Source organism: Caretta caretta, chromosome 4 (genome assembly GCF_965140235.1).
Source record: "Caretta caretta isolate rCarCar2 chromosome 4, rCarCar1.hap1, whole genome shotgun sequence".
In the NCBI taxonomy this organism is placed as follows: Eukaryota; Metazoa; Chordata; order Testudines; family Cheloniidae; genus Caretta; species Caretta caretta.
This window is the reverse complement of record NC_134209.1, coordinates 134,800,857-134,822,640: the sequence shown is the minus strand read 5'-3', so window position 1 is coordinate 134,822,640 and position 21,784 is coordinate 134,800,857. Positions and strand designations below refer to the sequence as shown.

Genomic DNA, 21,784 nt, shown 5'->3' with positions numbered 1-21,784 from the left:
AGAGCAGAATGCACATGTGCAACCACTCAAAGAAGAATCTGTTCTCCATATCTTATAATATATGACTAAAGAAATATCCAATGAAATTGAAAGGTGGCAAATCCAAAATTAATCAAAGGAAATAGTATCTCACACACCACTTAAGTAGACCGTGGAACTCATTACCAAGGACTTGTTGCTGAGGGCAAGAACTAAACAAGATTCAAAGAGGAACTGGGACATTTATACAGACAAGAACATCCAGATTTATTATAGTTAATGCTAACTAAAAGAGTATGTTAGTAAAGGAGATGAAACTTCATGTTTTAGGGTTTACGCACATTTCTAACTATTATGGATTAGATTACACCTGCAGGGGGGCTGATTGCCTCATACCTGCATATTGTGAGGTTTATCACACATTCCTCTTACGTATCATAGAATCATAGAATATCAGGGTTGGAAGGGACCCCAGAAGGTCATCTAGTCCAACCCCCTGCTCGAAGCAGGACCAATTCCCAGTTAAATCATCCCAGCCAGGGCTTTGTCAAGCCTGACCTTAAAAACCTCTAAGGAAGGAGATTCTACCACCTCCCTAGGTAACGCATTCCAGTGTTTCACCACCCTCTTAGTGAAAAAGTTTTTCCTAATATCCAATCTAAACCTCCCCCACTGCAACTTGAGACCATTACTCCTCGTTCTGTTATCTGCTACCATTGAGAACAGTCTAGAGCCATCCTCTTTGGAACCCCCTTTCAGGTAGTTGAAAGCAGCTATCAAATCCCCCCTCATTCTTCTCTTCTGCAGGCTAAACAATCCCAGCTCCCTCAGCCTCTCCTCATAACTCATGTGTTCCAGACCCCTAATCATTTTTGTTGCCCTTCGCTGGACTCTCTCCAATTTATCCACATCCTTCTTGAAGTGTGGGGCCCAAAACTGGACACAGTACTCCAGATGAGGCCTCACCAATGTCGAATAGAGGGGAATGATCACGTCCCTCAATCTGCTCGCTATGCCCCTACTTATACATCCCAAAATGCCATTGGCCTTCTTGGCAACAAGGGCACACTGCTGACTCATATCCAGCTTCTCGTCCACTGTCACCCCTAGGTCCTTTTCCGCAGAACTGCTGCCTAGCCATTCGGTCCCTAGTCTGTAGCTGTGCATTGGGTTCTTCCGTCCTAAGTGCAGGACCCTGCACTTATCCTTATTGAACCTCATCAGATTTCTTTTGGCCCAATCCTCCAATTTGTCTAGGTCCTTCTGTATCCTATCCCTCCCCTATCCTGTGCTGGCAACTGTTGGAGGCAGAATACTGGTCTAGATGAACCATGCATCTAATCCAGTATGATAATTCCTATGTTCCTATGACACAGAAGACAGGTTTTTCCATGACTTTGTCTCCCAGCCACTGAATCAGAAGTAGTCCACATTTTTGTTGTTGACTGATACAGAAAACTCTGTCTGTGGTATCCCCTATCTTGGAATATAGACTGCTGCAAATTGTTGTTCAGTTCTCATTTCCTTGGAGACCGTTCTGAATGTCGAGTTTCCGCATGAATATATTGAAAAGCTGAAAGTACCGCACTCCAACTTTTCACTCAATTAAGTCAGTCCAAAAGACTTCCATTCTCAACTGACAGTTGAGGGTGCTACTTTGTTACATAAGCTACAGCCGTGCAACTGTCACTCAGAGCGGAGAGACAAAGTGGATAAGGTAGTATCTTTCATTGGACCAACTTCTTTTGGTGAAGGATACAAGCTTTTGTGCTTACACAGAGCTCTTCTTCAGGTCTGAGAAACTAACTCAGAGTGGCAGGGGCAGTTGCGGGGGTCACGAGGCATCTTATGTCTTATCCGTTATCCACAGTGCTCCTCTTGTATTCTAGAGAGGAACCATTTTTCCCAACAGGAAAGTGTACCCATGTGCACCCACAAATTGGCCAGGCAGGCTTTCATAGTGATCCTGAATTCAGGAATTTCAGACAAAGATTTCCCTTTGGTCAGGTTTCTATATCTGCTCCATATCATGAACTGAAGGACTGAATAAGTCAAGTGAACTCACACTGATAAAAGAAACAGGTGAAAAGGCCTCATTTAAATAATCACTCACTTAACTATATCTAAACAGGAGTCAAACTGTATCTGAATCCTAGGAGACCAAGGGCCTACCAAATTGTTGTAGTTGGATCTCAGTAGGGTCTGAAGTAGCTGCTTGATGTTTGTTGCTCTAAGAGAAGTAAGACACTCTGAGAGTGAACAGAGCCTGGCACAAGGTGTCAAATCTTGTGAATGGGATAAAAGAATCTTGTCCTAATTGTTCACAAATTCATGTTGTTTAAGAACCTCTCTCTCTGTGAGCCCAAAATCACCTTCTGTCTGCACTGAAATCCGATGGAGAGATCATACAAGTAGTGAAAAATGCAGATACCTCATCTTTGAAGGAGGCAATAATCATACCACAAAAAGGTTGAAGAAGATTCTTGGAGCTGACGAAAGGCCAAAGAAACAGGTAAAAAGTAGGGCTGTCAAAAGATTAAAAAAATTAATCACAATTAATCGCACAGTGAAATAATAATAGAATACCATTTAAAGATGTTTGGATGCTTTCTACATTTTCAAATATATTGATTTCAATTACCACACAGAATACAAAGTGTACAGTTTTCTCTTTATATTTATTTTTTATTATAAATATTTGCATTGTAAAAAACAAAATAAATAGTATTTTTCAATTCACCTAATACAAGTACTGTAGTGAAATCTCTTTATCATTAAAGTTGAACTTACAAATGTAGAATTATGTATATAAAAACTGCATCAAAAAATAAAACAATGTAAAACTTTAGACCTACAAGTCCACTCAGTCCAACTTCTTGTTCAGCCAATTGCTAAGACAAACAAGTTTGTTTACACATTTGCAGGAGATAATGCTATCCGTGTCTTGTTTACAACGTCACCTGAAAGTGAGAATAGGCATTCACATGTAACTGTTGTAGCTGGCGTTGCAAGAAGCGCTAAAGATTCATATGTCCCTTCATGTTTCAACTACCATTTCAGAGGATGTGCTGATGATGGGTTCTGCTCGATAATAATCCAAAACACTGCGGACTGACAGACATTCATTTTCACCATCTGAGTCAGATGCCACCAGTAGAAGGAGGATTTTCTTTTTTGGTGGTTTGGGTTCTGTAGTTTCCACACTGAAATGTTGCTCTTTTAAGACTTCTGAAAGCATGGTCCACACCTCATCCCTCTCAGATTTTGGAAGGTACTTCAGATTCTGAAACCTTGGGTTGAGTGCTGTAGCTATCTTTAGAAATCTCACATTGGTACCTTCTTTGCATTTTGTCAAATCTGCAGTGAAAGTGTTCTTAAAATGAACAACATATGCTGAGTCATCATTTGAGACTGCTATAACATGAAATATATGGCAGAATGCGGGTAAAAGAGCAGGAGACATACAGTTCTCCCCGAAGGAGTTCAGTCAGTCACAAATTTAATTAATGCATTTTTTTTAATGACCATCATCAGTATGGAAGCATGTCCTCTGGAACGGTGGTCAAAGTATGAAGGGGCATACGAATGTTTAGCATATCTGGCACATAAATACCTTGCAACACTGGCTACAAAAGTGCCATGTGGATGCCTGTTCTCACTTTCAGGCGACATTGTAAATAAGAAGCGGGGCAGCATTATCTCCCGTAAATGTAAACAAACTTGTTTGTCTTAGCAATTGGCTGAACAAGACGTCGGACTGAGTGGACTTCTGGCTCAAGTTTTACATTGTTTTGTTTTTGAGTGCGGTTATGTAAGAAACAAAAAATCTATATTTGTAAGTTACACTTTCATGATAAAGAGATTGCAGTACAGTACTTGTACGACATGAACTGAAAAATACAATTTCTCGTTTATCATTTTTACAGTGCAAATATCTGTAATAAAAAAAATACAAAGTGAGTACTGTACTCTTTGTATTCTGTTGTAATTGAAATCAATATATTTGAAAATGTAGAAAAACATCAAAAATATTTATTAAATTTCTATTGATATTCTATTGTTTAACACTGCGATTAAAACTGATTAATCGTGATTAATTTTTTTTAAATCACAATTAATTTTTTTTACTTAATCGTGTGAGTTAACTGTGATTAATTGACAGCCCTAGTGAAAAGGCCTCATGTAAAGAAGGCTGTACATAAAAAAAAAGGGTGATTCCTATTCCAGCCACAGGCATCAAATGTCATCCCACAGAGCTGTTCACTTAGCAGGGCTGAACGTTTGTGCCATCTCCAGAGAGGGACCAACAAAAGCTGCTGCACCCACTAATGAGATAGCCCGTGCTAATAGTTCAGCCGGTGTATCTTGCAGCTGGAGGAAGACACTGGCAGACAAGTTGCATTTACCTACTCCTAACTGGTCCACCATTGAGGTAGATCAGTCTGTGTCCTCCGAGGTGGAAGGGTGAAGAGAGATGACAGAAAAAGCAGGAAATAGACTGTCTCCAAGATCTGAGTCTGATGGTTCTCTCAACAAACCAGGCAGAGACAGCAGAGTGAGGTGCTTCTACCAAATGGAGGCAAAACATTGGACTTTTAGCAGAGTTCCAAGCTATCGATCTATAGGGAGCACTTTGGTGCCAAAATCTCTCCAGTGAACTGCCTCCATGAGTGCCTGTGAGTGTTGTTACCTAGTAGTCTGTTCCAGTGCCTGTGCCTGTGAATAAATATTTTTAAAAACCAAGGAAGGAATCCTGAAAGTTAAAATATACCTAGGCAGCCCACTGCCAAGTTCAAGAGAGTCCCTTCTACAGGCGAAAAAATACCTGCCATTAGGTGTATCTTCCCGGCAATACCAAGGTAAGGTTCTGGGGAATTTTAAGAACTTTATAGCCAAAAAGCTAGAGAGTACTCCATTATCCCTGAAAAGCCTTGTAGTAGCTAAATAGAATTATAATCAGAATCTTTTCTATATTAAGCCTGCAAATATCAGGAGCAACTGAGTTCTTCACTAGCCTTTTTATTATTGATAAACAGTACCTACATTGGACAAAAATTCTTTTTAATTTTTGGCACAAGAAAACTAAAATGAGATTATGACAATTCAGAAAGTGAAGGAAAATTTTTAAGCAAATGACAAGTCTACTGATGCAATAATAAATAAATTGTATTCCTATAAACTCTCACTATTATTACTGAAAATAACAAGGATGAAAACCACCAATGTAATAACAGACCCCCAAGGTTATACTCCTGTAAAATGAAAGCATTAAACAGGTATGCATGGTTTCTTAAGTACAATATTTATTTGTAATAAACTGTCAATCAATTTTCTACTTAATAATTGTAAAATGTAATTTACTGTTTCTCACTTTTGCTATGCCTTTTTTCTGTTCCTGAGTTCACTTTTTCTTATCCTTCCTACAATAGATTTTGATGTAATTTTTCCTGCATAGTGTACAGTTGTGTTTCTTCTTTTCTTACTTTCTCTTTCTTGCACTGCACTCACTGTGTGCTCTATCTGAGCCTCCATCATTTGATTTTTTTTTAATAGTTTCAACGGATAATATCTATGGTTATTTTTAAGCATTTTTCTTTTATCAACATAAATTTTCACAGTTGCAGGAAATTATGGAGAGATCAGAAAAGGGAAGCTCAGGATTGTTTAATAACAATAGACTTTGAGATTCAAAAAGTTAAAGCTTCATAACTATTACAACACAAATTGTTAATATCAGATGTCAAAATATACAAAGTAAATATCCTTATATCAAACTCTAAGTTCACAAGAGGCATTTTTCTTACTTTGCCTAGATGTAAATTTCTATTATCAATGGAAATATCTTTTCGTTTGTGTGTGGTTGGTAAAATTGATGTTTACCAACATTTACTGATTAAAATCTAATCCTTCCAAGCCTGTCTATATTTTTGCCTTTCCAACTTCATTCCATTAAATGTCTTTCTACTATGTCATTTTTCCAAGTTATGCAATCAATTTTTCTCACCTTCCCAGCCTTTCATGCATACAGTTAGTCAAATGTTCCAGGCACATGAGAGCCATAGAACTAAACTAAGACAAGGGACCCCAATGTCCAGAGGCAACTCCCAAGAATACTTACTGGTGGTCAGCAGAAAGCTGCCTTTTGGAAAGCTGGATGCCAGCTCTCCTCCTGGTTTCCAGATGTTAAATTGCATCAAAAGACAGCTAGAAATACACTAAACACTTTCTTAATATTATTTTCTTTACATTATTGCTGTAGAAGCCACAGGGATGTAATGTGATCATGAATAGCAGTAAGTTCATCCATAAGACATCTCTCTCCATCATATGAAAAAGTTTGACAATTTCTGAACTAAGTAAACTGGACCGAAAATTTGAATCAAGTTTAAAACTTAAAAAACAACAAATAAATATTTATGAGTTTTGTTATGCTAGCAAATTCTAAACTAGGTATATGTTTAAAAAACCTTTCAGTTCTCACCACAACTTCAGAAGTGGATTGAAGATGCTGCATCTCAGTTCTGGGAACTTTCTCACACAGCATATGGAGCTTTAGTTTTTCGAACAATACCTATATTAACAAAAATATATATATTTCAAGGTGATGAAAACGTTTGAAAATTGAAATTGAAACATAATGGAGCATTACTATTGTGCATCTGGCCTTAAACTCTATAGAAAACAAAAAGCATTCTGTAGCAAAGAGGGAACAAAATGGGTAAAAATTGTTAGATATTTGTAAAATTGTTGTATTTATCAACATCAAACAGATCTTTAATTTTAAAGATGCCTAAAACAGATGAGTCAAATATATTGCTATTGCTATGACTTGGGTGAAACCTTTTATGGATTGAGTTAAAACCCCATTGAGATTGACAGATATGAACTCACCCTTCAATTAACATGACCCATCTAAGACAAATGGTGTGTGGTGACCCTGCATAGGAACTTCAGATAAATATTTTTTTGGGATGTGTGGTTGTGTGTGAAGGGCAGATCACACAGAAACAGAGAACAGACAAGAACAGAGAGAGAGGGACAGACAAGAAAGCCAGTTTGGAGGTTGGAAGCATGGTGTGACGCTGGAAAAAGCTAGTGAAAAAGCTTTTGATCTGGTGTTGGCTAATGAGGCTTAGGGACTTAAGCTAAGAAATTGCTCCTTTTGTTCTTGGTTCCTTCTGCATTCAGAGTCACAGGACTTTGTACATTCCTTGTAAGAATAAACAAGACTTCATCAAAGAAAATACCAGTCTCCATCAATTTCTTCTTCCAGTTGGAACATCCCCAGGACCCCAAACTTTGCTCAAGTCAAAAAGGGGCAATGCTATGTTTGTGAGAAAGCTGATGACATATCCTCCATCATCATCATAAAATGACATAACTAGTACAATAAGGACAAGATTTCCAAAGTTGTGAGCATTACTGCTTTATAATCCCTCTCCATGAATATTTTATAGTGTTAATAATTTAAAGAAAGGTAGCAATCTAAACAGTACCTCTCTCAGTTGACTACTGCTGGTCAATAGGAATTGTTGTCCAGCAGCTCGATGGGCTTCCTGCTCAAGCTCTTTCAATCGCAACTATAAAATTGGTACATCATAATTATTCCACTTGCACTACTTTGTTCTATTTAGAGTTACAGTCTAATTTAACAAGCATTCAGGACTATTTTTACTTACTTGCAATTTGATCACTGTATGTGTCACCATTTTTGGCTATGTTTAGTTTGAGAACGTAATTTATTAATGATTTGGAAAGGGGCTGAGTAATAAGTAGTGACTAGCAAACTTTGCAGTGGACCAAGTTATTTAGGTTAGTCAGGACCAGAAAGGACTGTGAAGAACGTTAGAGATCTACACCATCTAGGTGAATGGGCAACATGATAGCAAGTTAAGTTCAGTGTTGATAAATGCAAAGGAATGCAAATTGGAGGGCAAAATTAAAACTACTCATGCACTTTACAAATTTCTAAATTAATTGTATCAGCTCAGGAAAGGGACCTAGGCATTATTATGTGGACTGCTCAGTGAAGACCTCTGCTGAATGAGCAGTTGCAGTCAAAAAAGCAAATAAGATTTTTGGATGCATAAGAAATAAGATGGAGAATAATACAGAAAATATTACAATTCTATTATATGAATCAATGGTGTGGCCGAATCCACAATACTCTGTTGCAGCACTTACCACCTCATCTCAAAAAAGATATTACAGAATTGGAACATGCTCACAGAAGGGCAATAAGAATGATAAATGGCATGCAAAAACTCTCATATGAAGAAACTGAAAAAAACCTGCAATTGTTTACCTAAAAAGAAGACAAATGGGAGGGGATGAGACAAAAGTATATGAAATAATGAATAGTTTAAAGAAGGTAGATCAGGAACTTCTCTTCTCTGTCTCACAACACAAGAACAAGGGACATTCTATTAAATTAAAAGTGCAGAAAATTCAAAATTGATAAAAATACTTTTTTCATACTTTATGCAATAAGACTGTGGAACTCATTGCCACAGGACATTGCTGATGTCAAAAAATTAGCAACATTCAAAAAGGGACTGGATATTTATATGGATAATAAGAATATCCAGAGATATAATTACTGATGAAAAATTGTAAGTGATATTGAATCTCATGCTGCAGGTCTTAAGCTAATCTCTATAGAACAGGATGAACCCTAATATGGAAGCAAACTGAAAAATAGTTTACCTGGTAACAGAAACAAAATTATCACTTTCTCTTCTGATTCATCACAAGGGAGTAATGCCTGTGGACTTTGGAGGTGATTTTATGTTGTTTCTGAAGGCTTCAGGACTAATCTCCACCCTTCAACTCAGGCCACAGAAAGTTCTTACAAAGCTGTAAAAACTCTTCAACCACCAATTACTAGCATTAAAACAACAACTTTAAATTATATTGCCTAACCTTAAGGCCAAAAAAAAAAATGTTTAAGTCTCTGTGATGAGGTGTTCACCCCACATTTGCCTTGAAAGGGTTAATGCAGACTGAGAAGGGAGCTATTTAACCCAACAGGCCATAGCTAGGAGAAATCAGGTGGCTAAGCAATCCCCTGACCCAATGAGGAAGCCCAGCTGAGGGGAAACGAGCTGGGCAGGGATAATAAAGACAGGAAATTGGCAGCAGAGGAGCACTGCTGGGAATGTCTACAGTCACTCCCTGAGAGAAGGGAGGTGCATTTGGGCTGGCAAACCCAGAGGAGGGAAACCAGAAAGGTAGGACAGGGCTCAGGGAAATGCCATAAAGTCTAGAAGGGAACAGGCCTTGACTGCTGGCTAGAGGGTCACTGAGCCGGAAACCAGAGTAGAGGGCGGGCCTGGGGTTTCCCTGCTAGCCACTGAGGAAGTGGCACCGAGGTAGTGAATGGGAAGACTGCCTAGCACTGCTAGCAGGGAAAGACTTTGATACCCTGCAAGGGGAACCAACTTAGTGACCTGGCCAGAAGGCTGAATCACAAAGATGCTGCAGCAGCTAGTGGGATTAGAGAGGGGCCGCAGACCCGTGGAGAGATGGCATGCAATTGCAGGAAGGGACATTGACCTGGTGAGCTATTCCCCAGAACAATCAGGAGATGCTGCCTTCTTGACAGTGAGTGGATCATCCCATCACAGTCCCCCTTTGGAGAAAAATTCTAATTTGTATTCCAGTCATTTAGACTATCCAGGTGGGTTGAATGAGGAGAAAAGCTGCAAACAGAAAGACAATTATCAGAAAATAATTTTTTGTTTCTGCTGCACAGCTTCTGTCCTTATCCATATAACAAGATTCTAGGATTGTCACTGTTTGTCAAGCATCGTTGAGGGCACTTTTTGTTCAGATATCACCAGGTTCAATCATCACTGGGTTTCACAGTCTGTTACCAAGCAATTTTTAAGTTCTCAGCCATTTTGACTTTACATATTACACTTGTGCAGTGTACAGCTATAGTAAGGGATGTATCTATGCCATTCCAAGAGTCCCAAACCATTGTGATATACAGGTAACTCAACCAATCACCATTCTAACTCTACAGCCAATTAGCATGCAATAATTTCATTGTATGAGGGAGACTGCACAGATGGTGGATTACTTGGCCAACTGCCTCATCCACGTGCCCAACTGTTACTCAGCCAAATCAACATAACTATCCATATACAACCAGCACATACAGTAACCCCAAACATCACTCTGAAGCCTAGAATTTCTGTTGGAAACAGCTGCAAGCATGGCGAGTTTCTTTTGTTTAGAATATCACCAGGTTCAATCATCACTGTGATTCGGTGTCCATCTTTTAAGTTTTCAGCCACTTTCGGCTACTTTTTTCCCCCACACATACAACTTACGAATTACACCTGTGTGACAGCACGGGCCTTCAGCTACTAGTTCACCACATATGGAAAGTAAAGAGCAGTGATTCACAGAAGTAGGAGAGGAAAGGATAAAGCAGAATTTTAATTATTATTAAACAGTAGAACAATAGGAATAAAAGTTCCCCCTCCCATATAGTAAATGCTTCATAATTTAAATAATTATTTGAGAACCAAGCCAGCAGCACCTTCCTACCAAAGGATGCCGCTGCAGAGGAATGGAAATCTACTTTGCCAATCTTCCTCAGATGTGGCTTAGCCTCTTTCTTCTGACAGTGATACCAGGAGCCTTGAAGAAGTCGTCCTGAGTCCCTTGGTATATGGTTTCACATATCTTTTAACATCTTGCCTGCAGCAACCTTGAGGTCTTAACACCTTTCTACTTTGGAGTGAATGAGACAAACAGGATACAATTGGTATGTGTACTCTGTATGCATGAGATGTATCTTTAGAGGTCTCGGAATGTCCATTTATGCCACAGCCTTCCAAAGGAAGGCCAAGGAAAAGAAAACAGTTCCCTAAACTGATACAATTATCTCTGGTGAAACATGGGTTTGATGTTCCATCAAATCACTTCACAACCATATTTTAAGAAGGTTGTAAGTGAACAAATTAAGTTTGGGAATTAGAGCAAAATGGTGGAAGAACTATTTCCCAGAAATTGCAGAAAAAGAATTTACCATGGGCAGAATGATTTCTGGAGCTATAACAACTTTTTCCTCACAACAGCAGCAATGTATTTCTTTTATAGACAGCAGAACTAATGCCAAAACCTGTCTTTTGAAGGCAATGGTAACTAGAGAAATCAGCCAAAGTTTTATTTAATTTGTCATTCTGATTAATCTTGACATTTAATTATACTCAATTCAATGCCTAACTAAAGAATGCTCCTAAGGCTGTTACCCACTTTTCTGTGATACTTGGTTTTAGGACTCTAAGCAACCATCTTGGAGCAACTCTACTGTAGATAAGATTTCCAGAACTTTATTGTTATTATTTCTTTCTATTATGATAGCATCTGTTAGGATACAGATATTCAGGCCTGTCTGTAAAGGCCTGTACGCTAAGAATTTAGGTGTATTCTTATCACTTGGCTAGTTAGAGAGATATAAAAGAGAGAATCAAAATCACTGTCTGCCGGTGTAAGGTCTTTCTCTTACTGTGACAGTCTGAGGCCCGGTTCTTAGGCTAAGGCCTTTGGCTAAGCAACAGAGGCAGCCATAAGCTGGGAAGTGACCAGTCACCTCCTCACATTCCAAACTAGTCACATTGAAATAAGGTGCTATTGGGCTGTTAGGAATACAATCCTGTGCTGATAGCGCCCATCACCTCCAGAGAAAGGGAAGTGCCTAAAAGATGTAAAAGAAAACTTAGTTTGATAGCATCCTGTCTGGCAAGAACTCACTTATCAATAGCTGGGATGTGAAATCCTCACTTCTGTATTGTTTTGTCATTATAGTTCCCACTTTGCTATTGTTTGTCTGTATAATCTCTGTCTGGTTCTGTGATTGTTCCTGTCTGCTGTATAATGAATTTTGCTGGGTGTAAACTAATTAAGGTGGTGGACATAATTGGTTAAATAATCATGTTACAATATGTTAGGATTGGTTAGTTAAATTTCAGGAAAATGATTGGTGAAAGTATAGCTAAGCAGAACTGAAGTTTTACTATATAGTCTGCAGTCAATCAGGAAGTGGGTGGGTGTGGGTGGGGGAGATGGGAACAGGGAATGGGGGTAAGAAAATTGGAATCATGTTTTGCTAAAGGGGGAAATGGGAACAGGGAATGGGAGTAAGGAAGTTGGAATCATGTTTGGCTAAGGGTAGGAATGGGAATAGGGACACAGGTGTCAGGCTTTGTGGTGTCAGAGCTGGGAAGGAGGATACTAAGGAAGGAAACTGGAATCATGCTTGCTGGAAGTTCACCCCAATAAACATCGAATTTTTTGCACCTTTGGACTTCGGGTATTGTTGCTCTCTGTTCATGCGAGAAGGACCAGGGAAGTAAGTGGGTGAAGGAATAAGCCCCCTAACATCTTGGTGCCGGTGACTCGGATGCATCGCATTGGATAGGTGAGTGGCAGCCTGTAAGTCCCCCTCCCCAACAGTCCGCGCAGCTGCTTGGAGGGGGTATCGCGAACTTTTGTGATGGTAGTTGCGGGTTCTGGCAAGCCAGGGTAAAGGATTTTTTAGATAAATGGATAAGGGAGAACCAGGGCCCATACCAGGTACAGGGGTCAACCTGGGATGAGATTAAAAAGGAAATGGAGGAAGTGTTAGGGGACCCAGAGGGATGGGGGGTGGCTGAGGAGCCCACCCTCCTTGGTACATGGGTAGTGGAAGAAGGTCCCTGCCCATGGGGACTGAATGCCTTCCAGGGAAAGGAGGCACTTCAGTCCCCTTGTGAGAGGTTTGAAGTAAGGGCAGCATTATGGGAAGCTACCAGGAATCTTTCAAGTTTGGTGCTGCTTCAGCAAGGGCTGCTGAAGGGTTGTAAATTAGTTAGGGGTAGTTAAAGATGATTTGGCACAAAAGGGTTTAAAGTCAAAAGCAGAGTTAACAGACTACCTTTAGAGACTGGATCTGAGACTTGGTCCTGGGGGAGTGGAGAAAAAAAAAAGTTTCAAAGTGCAACCTGCCATTCCACACTCTTTTGTTTCTCTGAAGTTTTAATGGAGGGTACTTTGGATACTTATGTGAGATGTCAAGAAAGAAGTTTTGTTTAATGATAAAACCCAGTTATATACATGTAACTGTATGTGCAACTCTGTGCAGTCACATTGGATGGAAGCTTGATAATTAAATTATCCAAGGGGTTCAGGTCGAGTGGCTACTACCACCACTATGCTTCTGTCCACAGAAGCCTTTACAGCTATTCTGAGGGAATATGGGCCCTTTTCCCACAGAAATAGTCTATAAGGGACTGCTGCAGGCAGCAGGCAGAGAGAGAATCTGATCAAAATTATTTGACTTTTGGGTAATGTAATCAAAATCACTAAAGGATGGAAGGGGTTTCTTTTGGAACTTAACTTGGCTGCCCCTGGTTGTGTCTAGTTGTACAAGATGGAAGTGTAATCGGGGTACAGTTGTGTAAAAAGAGTAATTACAGTGCAAGGGATGTTAGGCAAAACAGAATTTTGTGTGCACACACAGGTAAAAGGAAAAGGGGAGGAATGATGGGAACACTGAGCCTTGGGGTGGCTCTGGGGGATCAGATTGTTGCTTTGGTGGGTGTGCATGAAAACTCTGTGGGCATGGGAGGCAGTTACACCTTGTGTAACATTAATATGGCTAATATATTATGAAGGTTAAACTATCTGGAAGGAATGTGCATTTTCCCAGGATGTGTACAGTGCTAAAATCTGAAGCTGTCTCTCAGCTATTACCTGAGAATAAACTTAAAGCTTGGTACAGCAGAGAAACTATTGCAAACATGGTCTGTTGTACAAGAGGGGAAACTGAGGTATACCACCTCATGAATTTCATAAATGACCAGCGAGTGGGGTAATTCACTAGCCTGACTACAGAACAAAATAAGGATAGCCTGGAGGTAATTCTTCTGTTTTTCCTGCAATTAACAAGGAAATTTGTAAAAGAAAGTGATATTATTATTAAGCAATAATCTGTCCCCACCAGGGGGGTGGAAATTATTTATTTTGTTTTTCAGACACTCTACAAGCTGGCGCCAGTGGGAAAAATAACTCAGAATACCATGGATCTATGTTTTGTGTTTGTCTGTGTTGTTTGTCTTGTTGCTAGCATTGCTGTGCTTCAATGAACAAAAAATCTCATGACATGGGTGGGGGATGGCTTCAGAAGGCTGACTTTGGGGGGCAGATGTGTATGGGAATGCAAAATGCTCAACTAGGAGGCCAGCACCTGTGTAATAGCTACTGTGGTACCTGGAAATGGAATGGCAACTAAGGTGGTTCCCACGAGCCGTATGGAATAATGAGAAGGGGAGGAGCTCACTGGGAATCAATGGAGGTGTGTAAAATAGTATAAATCAACAGAAGATGTTAAATGTGCCCCTCTCCTGTGACTATGGAGGAGCAGGATCAATGGTCTATGCAAGGGGTGGACAATTGGGTGTACTGTGTATAATTTGTTTTGCTGGGAATGTACATATTACTGGGGGCACAATTACACCAGCCCATAACCAAACTACACCCATCTATATGCTGCTATCTGGACTTTGGTGCACAAATGGATCTGTGAATCTTATTGCTGTGAATAATCAAACCAGGGCATACTGCCTGATTCCATACCAAGTGGTCAAGCTGGTTTGGACAATATCACATTTCTCTGTGAACGTTCAATGGACTTATGATATGGACAAAAGCAAGCAAAACCTGCAGGGGCAGCTTGTTGCAACTGCCAGCAACTGGACACATAAGATCATGACCCTGTCAAAGGAGGAGAGGCAGTGTTTTGGGGGTATCTTGGATGTTGGACCATACTGCAGTGGTCAGGACTCGGTGTTGCTGTGGATTTTGTATCGTTAACTGTACTTGTGTTACGTTGCATATGGAGATAACCTATAAGTAATAAGCCCACCAAACCCTGCAGTGTACTAGATAACCCGGACCCAACCTTCTCTGGCCCACTATAATGGGAAGTCTGGAACACTAATTGGAATAGGTGTGGTATGCCCAGATGAGCGAAGGTCCAGGGCACTATACTACACAAGGGGCAGTGGGACAAATGGACTATTGACACCGTCCACCTTGATGCCTGGCCCTATCAGGAAATGTGTTGCCATATGTCCTATGCTTTTCCAGGGATACCTGGGCAGGAGGATCCCAAAAGGAAAAAAAAAAGGCGTGGAGTGTTAGGATACAGATATTCAGGCCTGTCTGTAAAGGCCTGTACGCTAAGAATTTAGGTGTATTCTTATCACTTGGCTAGTTAGAGAGATATAAAAGAGAGAATCAAAATCACTGTCTGCCGGTGTAAGGTCTTTCTCTTACTGTGACAGTCTGAGGCCCGGTTCTTAGGCTAAGGCCTTTGGCTAAGCAACAGAGGCAGCCATAAGCTGGGAAGTGACCAGTCACCTCCTCACATTCCAAACTAGTCACATTGAAATAAGGTGCTATTGGGCTGTTAGGAATACAATCCTGTGCTGATAGCGCCCATCACCTCCAGAGAAAGGGAAGTGCCTAAAAGATGTAAAAGAAAACTTAGTTTGATAGCATCCTGTCTGGCAAGAACTCACTTATCAATAGCTGGGATGTGAAATCCTCACTTCTGTATTGTTTTGTCATTATAGTTCCCACTTTGCTATTGTTTGTCTGTATAATCTCTGTCTGGTTCTGTGATTGTTCCTGTCTGCTGTATAATGAATTTTGCTGGGTGTAAACTAATTAAGGTGGTGGACATAATTGGTTAAATAATCATGTTACAATATGTTAGGATTGGTTAGTTAAATTTCAGGAAAATGATTGGTGAAAGTATAGCTAAGCAGAACTGAAGTTTTACTATATAGTCTGCAGTCAATCAGGAAGTGGGTGGGTGTGGGTGGGGGAGATGGGAACAGGGAATGGGGGTAAGAAAATTGGAATCATGTTTTGCTAAAGGGGGAAATGGGAACAGGGAATGGGAGTAAGGAAGTTGGAATCATGTTTGGCTAAGGGTAGGAATGGGCACAGGGACACAGGTATCAGGCTTTGTGGTGTCAGAGCTGCGAAGGAGGATACTAAGGAAGGAAACTGGAATCATGCTTGCTGGAAGTTCACCCCAATAAACATTGAATTGTTTGCACCTTTGGACTTCGGGTATTGTTGCTCTCTGTTCATGCGAGAAGGATCAGGGAAGTAAGTGGGTGAAGGAATAAGCCCCCTAACAGCATCTAGAGGTCAGGGCTGGGCAGCATTGTGCTGGGAACTGTACAAAACACAGTTCTTGCCCCCAGATATTTTCCCTTCACATCAGAAATGTAATCTGAGCAGATGAATGAAATTTCTTGGTTGAGTTGACTGGATACCAAAATGTGGCACAATGAGGATAATGGAGAATCCCCATTGAACAACACTTCTCTTCCAATGCCCAGGCTGTAACAGTAGGTGGCCCAGATCCAGATGAAGGAGTCTGCTTTAAGACGTCTGACCTCTGCGGATGCAATGGAGGTTCCTGGGCTATCAAGTCCAAACAAGTGCCTTGTGAGCCAATGTAGAACTAGGAGAACGACTTCAGCTCTCTCTTTTTTAAAGACACAGATACCGAAAAGAGGAAAAAGCAGATTTTTTTCTGCCCAGAACATTATTTCCATACAGAGAAGCTTTGACTCCTGATTATTTCCTGGTTTTGGAAGGAATATAAATACTCATGCTTCAGATCATAAGCAAACCTCTTATTGGACTAAATTTCCCCTCTGGGATATTCTCTAACTTCCTTCTGTAGGGTTTCTTGCATCTGGTACTGACCAGTGTCATAGGCAGGATACCGGACTCAATGGATCATTGGTCCAATCCTGTATGGCCATTCGTACGTTTTTGATCAGACACAACACTGATAGAATTACGTGAATTAAAAGGATGTGTACTCTAAGATTTTGGAAGTTTGTCTTGCAGGTGTGCTGCCCAGCCTGCAAGGCTTGTCCCTGCAAGAGTCTAGAGTGAAAACCGATGGTCTTTCATCATGTTTGTAACTACTGCTCACAAAGGGACATTTGGATATGACCTGGGAATTATGCTGTCATGGGGTGATATTGACCCTTTAAAAGGGAACAGGGCCAATGCGCTCATGCCTTACCTGCACGCTCCAGTTTGGCCAATTGGACTTAAAATAGGGCTCTAGAAAAGAAGACCTAGTGAGTCAGGGCTGCCTGGAAGGAGGAGACTGAGTAGGAAATGAGCACTGGTAGAGACTGTATGTTGTTACTGGGTGGAGACTGAATGCAGAAGAGGAGCAAGAGGAGTTTGCTGTCTGGTGTCTCCATCCCAGAGAGCCTGGGCTGAAGGGCCAGGGAGCAGCACAGGGAGCTGCCCACTCGCTCTAAGCTGGAGCCAAGGGCCAGAGAAGGCTGAAGGCAGGGGAGCAGCAGAAGAGTTTACCCGCTGACATCTCCAGGGCCAGACAGCTGAACCTAGAGGAACAGTGAGAGGGCTGTGGAAGTGTCCCAGCAGGGAGGCTGTGGGGAAGAGCAGGGTTGCAGTCTAGCTTAGAGGCTGGGGGGGCTGCCCAAGGCCAGAGGGACAGAAGAAGGCTGACAGTCCAGATATGGCCAAAGGTACTGGTGTATGGATGTGGGGCATAAAAGGCTGAGATGTCAGGTGAACTTAATGACTATTTGCACTGGAAGTGAGAAATTGATTTTGTGTTAGGACTTTTGCTATGGACCGGTTTTCATGAAGGTTCTTTTTATAATAAATTAGCCCCAAGGAGCGGTATTTTTGATAGAGAAGAGATTGCATATGAAGTTACTGCACTACTTGAGAGCAAAAACTGATGCAGGGAACCACTGAGGCATCCTCAGCCATGAGCAGGGCTCAGGAGACGACTGACCCTGTTACAGATGCCTAATTTTGCATTGCATCATGCGAGTGATTCCATATCCTCAGAAGGAATTTCTGGAGGCACATTTTGTCAAATTCCATGCATGGCACCAACAATCCTAGCCACTGGCAATAACTGTCTATGAATGACCACCGACAGGAAATGACTGATACAATAAAGTTTTGGCTCTTTGCAAATCTTTACTGTGGTGATAAAATTATGGCCAGAGTCATGCCTGTTTTTACCCCTGCATGATCAGTTCTCTGTAATGGATTTAAAAAATTCTTCTTGATTTTAAACACCTCGTGGGTTTGAATCCTTTTCAGCAGCTGGTGAATTACGAGTGGGTATGTTTTTCTGGACAGGGCACTGACAGGTAAGTTGTCCATGAATGGAAATAGATGTGTAGCTTGCGACATGAGCCATGCTATGGCTACTACCAGCCATGTAAGACTCTGGGTGCAAAGGGTAGATCAAAAAGAAGATCAAGACGGTACAGGAATTGTAATAACTCATGCACATATGTTCACTTTGTCTTTGAGAGAGATAAGGTGGATGAGGTAATATCTTTTATTGAACCAACTTCTGTTGGTGGAAGAGACTAGCTTTTGAGCTGCACAGAGCTCTTCTTCAGATTCAAAACCAACAGAAGTTGGTCCAATAAAAGATTTAATAATTTTATTAAGATGATGTTGAAGTAAAAAGAAAATGGTACAGAGTTTAAGCATAGAAGTTTCTGGTTATCACGGAATAAGGTACAGATTATCAAGGGGTGCAAAATTCGGTTTAGGAATGGATGGCGTAAGGAATACATAATCTGCAATCTCCCCAATTGGGGGTAAAAGTTTAAGGGGTCAAAGTACACATTGAGATATGGGGGTATGTTTTTCATAGATATTTAGGTCAGAAGGGACCATTATGATCATCTAGTCTGACCTCCTGCACAACGCAGGCCACAGAATTTCACCCACCACTCCTGCAAAAAACCTCACACCTATATCTGTGCTACTGAAGTCCTCAAATCATAGTTTAAAGACTTCAAGGAGCAGAGAATCCTCCAGCAAGTGACCCATGCCCCATGCTACAGAGGAAGGCGAAAAACCTCCAGGGCCTCTTCCAATCTGCCCTGGAGGAAAATTCCTTCCCGACCCCAAATATGGCAATCAGCTAAACCCTGAGCATATGGGCAAGATTCATCAGCCAGATACTACAGAAAATTCTTTCCTGGGTAACTCGGATCCCACCCCATCTAATATCCCATCACAGGCCATTGGGCCTATTTACCATGAATATTTAATTACCAAAACCATGTTATCCCATCATACCATCTCCTCCATAAACTTATCGAGTTTAATCTTAAAGCCAGATAGATCTTTTGCCCCCACTGCTTCCCTTGGAAGGCTATTCCAAAACTTCACTCCTCTGAAGGTTAGAAACCTTTGTCTAATTTCTAGTCTAAATTTCCTGGTGGCCAGTTTATATCCATTTGATCTTGTGTCCACATTGGTACTGAGCTTAAATAATTCCTCTCCCTCTCCGGTATTTATCCCTCTTATATATTTATAGAGAGCAATCATATCTCCCCTCAACCTTCTTTTAGTTAGGCTAAACAAGCCAAGCTCCTTGAGTCTCCTTTCATAAGACAAATTTTCCATTCCTCGGATCATCCTAGTAGCCCTTCTCTGTAACTGTTCCAGTTTGAATTCATCCTTCTTAAACATGGGAGACCAGAACTGCACACAGTATTCCAGGTGAGGTCTCACCAGTGCCTTGTATAACGGTACTAAAACCTCCTTATCCCTACTGGAAATACCTCTCCTGATGCCTCCCAAGACCACATTAGCTTTTTTCACGGCCATATCACATTGGCAGCTCATAGTCATCCTATGATCAACCAATACTCCAAGGTCCTTTTCCTCCTCCGTTACTTCTAATTGATGCGTCCCCAGCTTATAACTAAAATTCTTGTTATTAATCCCTAAATGCATGACCATACACTTCTCACTATTAAATTTCATCCTATTACTATTACTCCAGTTTAAAAGGTCATCCAGATCCTCCTGTAGGATATCCCTGTCCTTCTCTAAATTGGAAATACCTCCCAGCTTTGTATCATCCGCAAACTTTATTAGCACACTCCCACATTTTGTGCCAAGGTCAGTAATAAAAAGATTAAATAAGATTGGTCCCAAAACCGATCCTTGAGGAACTCCACGGGTAACCTCCCTCCAGCCTGACAGTTCACCTTTCAGTAGGATCCGTTGTAGTCTCCCCTTTAACCAATTACTTATCCACCTTTCAATTTTCCTATTGATCCCCATCTTATCCAATTTAACTAATAATTCCCCATGTGGCACAGTATCAAATGCCTTACTAAAATCTAGGTAAATTAGATCCACTGCGTTTCCTTTGTCTAAAAAATCTATTACTTTCTCAAAGAAGGAGATCAGGTTGGTTTGGCACAATCTACCTTTTGTAAAACCATGTTGTATTTTGTCCCATTTACTATTGACTTCAATGTCCTTAACTACCTTAACTACCTTCTCCTTCAAAATTTTTTCCAATTTAAATGTTCGGTGAGTTTATGGTTCCAGTTCATATGGTCCAATGGAAAAAGTCTCTCAGTCCCTTTCCCATAGTTGATGCACGATGTCATACCGGCTCACACTTCCTGGTACTGTCGGTGGCCAGTGATGTGTTCGATGTAGATGTCCCTGGACCATCGGATGGAGTCCGAGACCATGAGGCGCCGCATGAGCCATGCGTAGCGTCGACCGATCCCACAGGTCTGCGGCACACGCTCGTTGCAGGGGTCCCAAGCGCCCAGGGCTCCGATGATCAGGGCATCCATCTGCACCTCGTAGCCCTTTGCTCTCACGGTGTCGGCCACGGGGGCATATTTTTCCAGCTTACGAGCCTGGGCTTCACGGAAGGCCGGGGTCCTGTTCTCAAAGGAGACCGTGACATCGATGAGGATGATCTTTTTCTGGGCCTCGTCGGTGACTACCACGTCAGGTCACAACTGGCTGTCAGTACCAGGGATGGCGCAGTTCACAGCGACCTCCCCCAGGCACGGTGCGATGGCTTTCACCAGGTGGTTCTGGATGGCGTTGTGGCGCAGCTGCCAGGCTCTGGAGTGGGGCTTGCAGCTGCACAAGACGTGGGGCAGGGTCTCGTTGGCGTAGCCGCACTTCCTGCAACGCTTGTCTCAGTTCCCGTGGCGGACGGCTCTGTTGAGAGGGACACAGTTGAGCCAGGCACGGTGGATGAACTGCCAGTCGGCGAAACGAGTGAAGCCGCCCCCAGCGAGGAAGTGGTTGCTGGTGTCCCACTTGCTGGTCAGTTCGAAGACTCTACCCTGGTCCAGTTTACGCTTCAGGGTTTCCATGTACAGTGAGTGGATGGCTGCCTTCAGGGTCCTCTCCAGCATGCCCTGGGCACTCGGGGTGACGATGGTGTTGTCATCGGACCTGATCTGCAGCACCAGGACTCCCAGCTCCTGGCACTCCTCGCTCCACTCCCAGCGGCAGCCGATGCGCTTCCCCAGGCGACGTGTGGCATTGCGAGCCCGGGACCACAGTGAAGCGATGTCACGCCCGTCCCGTCCGAATTCGCCATCCAGGGAACCGCTCAGGAAGGTGGCGGTGTCTTGGTTGGAGGGGGCTCTGCCGATCTGCTTCTTTGTTGCATCATGGAGGGCGTTTGCTGCGATGTTCCTTACCATGGAGTCAGGACACGGCAGCAGACGCAAGGCTTGTGTGATTACCGTGATATCACACAGGTCGCCCATGTGGAGGACATTGGCACTGCCATGCCTGTGAGCGATGCAGACCAGCTCGTTGCTGGCTCTCTGGGGAAGGAACAGCCACTTCTTCGCCAGCTGCCGGACGATCTTGTCTGCCTTGTTGAGGGGTACCTTCGCCATGGTGGATCCCCTTAGGATGAACGAGA

General features: G+C 41.9%; 1 protein-coding gene across 1 annotated transcript in view; it reads right to left on the bottom strand.

The window, feature by feature from the left end:
• POLN (DNA polymerase nu) overlaps positions 1–21,784 on the bottom strand; it is a 226,331-nt gene that overhangs the window by 106,537 nt on the left and 98,010 nt on the right. Inside the window, exons 12-13 of the mRNA XM_075128232.1 lie at positions 7,476–7,559; positions 6,461–6,550 (exon numbers count right to left, since the gene is read on the bottom strand). Of these exons, the coding sequence (XP_074984333.1) occupies positions 6,461–6,550; positions 7,476–7,559 (174 nt within the window). The remainder of the gene's footprint in view (positions 1–6,460; positions 6,551–7,475; positions 7,560–21,784) is intronic.